Source organism: Coffea eugenioides, chromosome 9, assembly GCF_003713205.1.
Source record: "Coffea eugenioides isolate CCC68of chromosome 9, Ceug_1.0, whole genome shotgun sequence".
Taxonomy (NCBI): domain Eukaryota; kingdom Viridiplantae; phylum Streptophyta; class Magnoliopsida; order Gentianales; family Rubiaceae; genus Coffea; species Coffea eugenioides.
In genome coordinates this window covers 39,114,956-39,121,163 of record NC_040043.1, presented here as the reverse complement: position 1 = coordinate 39,121,163, position 6,208 = coordinate 39,114,956, and the positions used below count along the sequence as shown (strand labels likewise).

At 33.9% G+C, this 6,208-nt stretch overlaps 1 protein-coding gene across 1 annotated transcript; it reads left to right on the top strand.

The window, feature by feature from the left end:
* The first annotated feature begins 3,397 nt into the window (after positions 1-3,397).
* LOC113782537 lies at positions 3,398-4,455 on the top strand. The gene is made up of 2 exons (XM_027328424.1): positions 3,398-3,487; positions 3,571-4,455. Exons 1-2 carry the CDS (start codon positions 3,398-3,400, stop codon positions 4,453-4,455), a joined length of 975 nt encoding a protein of 324 aa, XP_027184225.1.
* Positions 4,456-6,208: the final 1,753 nt, after the last annotated feature.

The following is a 6,208-nucleotide window of genomic DNA, read 5'->3' as shown; positions in this document are numbered from 1 at the left end:
AACAAAGGGGGGAACACCACGCCTTGCGTGGGATGAATATTTTAGGGTTAATTTCAAAAACCTCCCTTGATGGTTTTCATAATTTCACTACCACCCTTGTTATATCCAATAATACAATGAGCTCCCTTCTGATGTTGATGGGACCTAATATCAATATCATCAGGGGCAAATTGACCATAATGCCGTCACTAAAATAGCTTTTTTAAACATTATCTTAGAAGCACAATATAATCTTCCAAGCTTACCAAGATACCATCAAAACCTAGTGTGCCAAAATTTAACAACTTTCCTAAAAGTAATTTCTCTGTTGGTTTGTGAGACTTGGAGAAGAGCTTTAGGAGCTGAACTTTAAGCTCCGAAAATCTTTAATTGGGTGAAGGAAGATTGCTGCCAAAAGTGCGTTATTAGCTATATTCCTTGACATCTATAAAAGGTAAACGGTGGAAATTTTTTTAATTTAATGGTATGGTACCATGAATAAACTCGTTAAGTTGATAAGATGAACATTCTGGCCATAAGATATGTTTAAATGTAGCCAGTAGACATGACGAGTCATTTGAGGTCCACACCATGATATCTTGATGTTATATGAGCAATTTATGATGGATAATGCCATGCATTATTGTTCTTTCTATAATGTGAAAATGGATGAAATATACATAGCTGGTGAATTAATTAGACTGAATGGATTTTGATATGTGAGTACGACTTTCTGATTGGTTGCTCATTTTTTATCTTCTAGGACAATCTCCCAAAATAAGTTTCTATGGTGTTTCATTGTTGAATCACGAACATTCCTATAGTAAAAATTTTAGTCTTAAATCAGGTTGAACTAATTATATGGAGGGAAAATTTTAGATACTAAGTGACTGATTCACTCCTCATTTTGTCATGTACTGTCCCAAAAAAAAAAAAGGCTTAAGTGGCTAATTAGTTTGTTAATAAAGACCGTATAAGATCACCTCCAAAAGTAAGCTGTTGTATTATCTCTTTGTTGAGTTTTTATCATGAACATTTTTTAAGGAAAATTAATCTTCAATTAGCTTGGACTACATTGTCTTAAATTAGTTAAGTTTTTGCGGTAGAAAAAAGAAATATGTTGTACAATATAAATTCACTTATCTAGTTAGATTACTTTTTTCGATGCCTTTATCTGTTGACCACTAATTGAAATCCACCGTGAATGTTGAACAACTAAGATGGGAACTGTTTCTGCTCATGACATTATTGTGCATTAATTTTTTTTAGTTGCTGTGTGATCGATGAATTTCTATAATTGTACAAGGTGGATCGTAATAATAATTCCCTTGGAGTACTCCAGGGGTCGAACCTACAGGAGTGAGTTAATTTTTCCTACTTTAATTCCTCTAATAAAAATAACAAAATTTAAATTCAGAGAGTTTTTAATCACTAATTAAGAAATTAAATAAATAATCAAATCAAACAAGATATAGGTGAGAAAACAATTAGCAAAAGACTAGAGTTTTAAATTTTGATTCAGAATTGGAATTATTTATCCAATTATTTTCTTAACAAGTCAAAGATGTATCACGTAAAAGTACTTTAGATTATCTGTTGATATTTCTAAATTTGTCTAATGAAATCTCGCGTTGCTCTCGAGATTATAAGTATTTAATTAAATCCTTTAAAATATTAGGTGATATAATTATGCCATACAATGTTTAACCCACTTTCATGATTATACTAAGTATGTTTATCTATCTAATGTACGGTTGTATATCACTTCTCAACTCAATACAAATCCTAAAAGCATATCTATAGTGGCAAAACATAAACATGTAATAAAGGCAAGATAAATAAATCTAAGCAAAGCGAATAATTTATCTAAAAAAAATAATTAAATCTCCTTCACAAAATCCTAACTTTGGATATAAATGAGTTCAACATATTCATAGATAAATCCAAGAATTCAAATGAAAGACAAAATAATTAAGAAGTTAAAAGTAAGAAAACTTCTCAATTTTTCCCCGCTCCAATCTCCATCTTGAACTCCTTTGATTTTTCAACACTTCCATTGTGATCTCTCAAGAAAAGAAGGTATAAAAATGATGAACTAACTTTAGCCAAATGCTTTCCAATCTAAAAACATCCTAGATTGTCCTATTTATAGTCTCTCAAAGTTGTATCCGAAATATGGTAAGAATGGGTCTTGAAAACTTACCAAAAATCGAGTTTGAGTGGGTTTTCCAATCATTAGAACTAGAAGAAGTCCTCGCAAAGTCCCTTTCAATGTTTGGCGTTGGACATAGGATCCACCCACGGATCCTTGTGTCTTGGCATTCTTCCCCTTTTGTTGCGTTTTCGATTCATTTCCTCCTCAATCACGTGCTTTTCCCACAAAAACCAACATATACTTAAATTAGGCGACATCCATTCAAAATATAGCTCAAATACAACCATTCATTGACAATTAATAAATATAAACCACTGTAATTTGTAGCTTATCACTGTGCTTCACGGCTTTGGAATATTTCACTGCTCTGCGAAATGGTCTATTCAATTTGTTCATTCACTAAGACTTTTATGCTATTTCCATTCAAAAGCAATAGTATAATTAGCAATGGTCATGTGATAATAAAGATCAGAGACTCAAAAAGGGCTCTGCCATGCTTTTGCCTCCAACCACATGCAAAGCATCCAAAATTGAAGTTTAGTGTATAGAATAGAAAAGTGATTCAACTTCGGAGGGACAAAGTGAAGTTTGTCCTATGTTACAATATTTCTTTTAGGGTCTCCAAGGGAAAATATGGAATAAAATGTGATGACACCATTTCTTGTCAATTTATTCCATTTCTTTTACATATATGGGCTGAATTGGTCACAACACTGGTTAAAGGAAGAGTGGTCAGCGTAATATTGAAAATAAGAGGGGTACTAGCTGAAATTGTCCAAAACTTCAGGAAAGGTCTATGAAATTATCCAATAGTTTAAGTAGCTGTGCAAGAGCGTCTCCTCTCTGTTTCCTTGAACGAGCTAAGAATAGTAGTCGAATTCCACACTTTATTATTATTGACTAATGAAGCGTCCACGTCTCAATTCTCCGGACGCAGGAATAAAGAATTGGGCCCTAAAGAATTTATTGTCCCTGTACAAGTTGCAGCCTTTCTCGACTGCTAAAGTTGATAATTGAACTAATGATAATTAAGAATGATAAGATAATGTGGCCATTTCTCAATCAATCTCCTTTTTATTGTTTGTTTAAGTAAGATAGACGTTCCTGTGAATATCATCATTTAAAAATATTTTTGTATTGAGTGAATTGGACTGCCCTTAAAAATATCATCACTCAGTATTGCTTATCACTCAGAGGAAATTCTGGAGATTCCTATTAGTATATCAGGAAAGGATGATAGCAATTACTGGATACATAGCGGCAATGGCATCTACACTGTCAACTCAGGTTACAAGGCATTGTGTAGAGGAACTGTTCAACACAAAGGAAGAAGAGAGAATGAGGCGGAAACTAGTATAGCAAGTTCCTATGAAAAGCAATGGAAGTGGATGTGGAGGCTGAACGTTAAGAGTAAGATCAAACATTTCCTTTGGAAGTGCCTCCATGGTTTATTACCAGTCAACAGCCTGGTTTTTAAAAGAACACACAAAGGTGATCCAATCTGTGGTGGCTGTGGTGAACAAGAAGAGTCAATTGAACACATGTTTTTCCAATGCAGCAAAGCACAAGAGGTGTGGAAAATGGCTCCATTACAATGGGATGGGTTAAGGGAACAGACAGGGAATTTTCAAGCTTGGTGGACTGCTCTTCTGGAAGCTACATGCAGGACAGAAGGAAAGGAGCATATAGAGCTCACTGTGAACATCCTCTGGCAACTCTGGAAAAGGAGAAATGAATGGCAGTTCAATGCCAAACACAGGCACCCTTGGAAAACAATCCAAAAGGCTCAACAGGAATGGCAAGAACAAAAAGCTGTCCAGAGCAAGCAGAAAATATTCACTGAAGATGCGGTAAGAGCAGATGAGAAAGTTGATCCGGAGGAGGCAAGAAGGAATGAAATTCAGATCAGAATATCAACTAAGGTGCAAGACCAAACCAACAGAGTTGGCATGGGGATTTTTGCATCTACTTTCAACAATCAGTGGGTGGCTGCCTGGGCACTTATTGACAGAAAAACAGTGCATCAGATGCAGTCTACTGCAGAAGCTGTGAAAATGGCCATCATAAAGGCTAGACACCAGCAATGGAAGGAAATTGTTGTCCACATCCCCAGCCCCCAACTACTGAAGATGATAAAGGAAAGGATGGCTAAGGACATCAAAATGGCTACTTTGATAGACGATATTAACGACCTCAGGTCCTTATTTCAGAAATGCTCCTTTTGCTTAGATAGGAGCTTAGACTCTAGATGTGAAGTGATTAGTGATTATGCTTTGGGCATATTTCAAGATGAGGAATGGATTAATCCTCAGTGTGTCTAACACTCTTGTATAGAATTCCTTGAGCCTTTGCTCATATAAGTTTTTTTGCCAATCAATACAAAAATCTATCGTTGCAGGAAAAAAAAAAAAAGTAGGTTTTCGATACAATTCAGTATTGCTTAGTCAGATTTTTCCAATTTCTTGTTTGAATATATGAAAAATTCTAGCTTGGGCTTATTTGAAATTGTTAAATCTAAGGAGCCCTGTTGTTCTCGTCAATTCTTTGTGTTTATGGAACATTTTGTTGAGTAGGTAATGAGATTCAAGGATGGTTTCAAGAAATTCATATATTTGGGATATATTTTGAAATTTATCGTACATTTACCTTGAAGATCAGAAGAAAATTGAGGCAGAGTTGAATTATTACTAAGAATGGTTAAGGGACTTAGCATTAAGCTAAATCTAGAACAAAGGCTAATTTATTTTGAGGTGGATATTGAAGCAGCTGACATCAAATGGATCTGGCTGCTTAAGTCTTTATCTTAAAGTACTTAATTTACCAATGCTCTCCATTTTAGCAATGTACTTAATTTAGCTTAATTTAGCCTATGGCATGCTTTATACGCAGCATTTGTGATCTTCCTAAAACTAAAACATTAAAGGATAAAAAATAATCGTACAGATTACTAACAGTATTTTGATTACTATACTTAAGCTTTTATATTTAAGGATATTGATGGTGCATTGATAATCTAATCTAATCTAATACTATATAAAAGTGTTTTGATGGTGCATTGATAATCTAATCTAATCTAATCTAATACTATATTAAAAAAAATACTATATAAAAGTGTTGATGGATGCTCAGGGAAACAAATTGTCAACCAAGGGTACTTAGATTTCATAGAGGGAGATGATGACAAACCAAAGGAATAAATCTTCGAACAGGAGCATTGACCATGAGGTGCTCATTTTTTTTTCTTTTAATTTTTTTTTTGATTTTGACGATTGCTTAGGGGAAAACTTAGAAATTAGAGATTTTGAATTCAAATTCCCCTTCCACCCCTCTACTGCTTAAATTCCATCCTTCCTTTATTCGAAAAAATTTAAGAGAAAAAAACTAAGATTTAACAAAAGAATGAAAGTTGAGATTGTGTCATCATGCTTGTATATGATGCTTTGATGAAATTATTAATCTATAAAGTTTACCAAATAACTTCACATTCTAATCATATCGTTACCATTATCTAGATTATGAACTACTCTGCTTTTAGGACATCTAAACATAAATATGCCTGGCTTCTAGTAAGTTATTTATCACCATCCAAGCCCATGGTTGGCCTAAGTAATTTTTGTATCGAAATACACTTTCCCGACATGGTTAGCCCAAGTAACTAGTAACTTATGCGACCAAATCTTGTATATATATCAATCCTTTTCCTCTCCCACTTCCAACGTGGGACAAGGGGTATCACATTATTACTTACTAACATATTTTCTTTTTCCTAAACGTGAAAATTATATCCCAAAACCTACAAAATATCAAACTTATACAATTAATTTCACAATCTATATTTGTTGCGTAAGTGTGTTCAACTATTAGAGGTAATATCTATATTATACCATGGAGTTGAAACTGATAATTGAAGATGCCCTAAATCAGTAGAATGTAAAAATGCTGAATTTGCCTAGAGGCTCTATGGTTTCAAAGTTCTAACCTCTTGGATTTTCAACTTTGGATTTCATATTTAGTTTGCACTGAGTTAAGATGCGTTTGATAAAACTGAAATCTGAAATCTGAAGTCTGAATTCA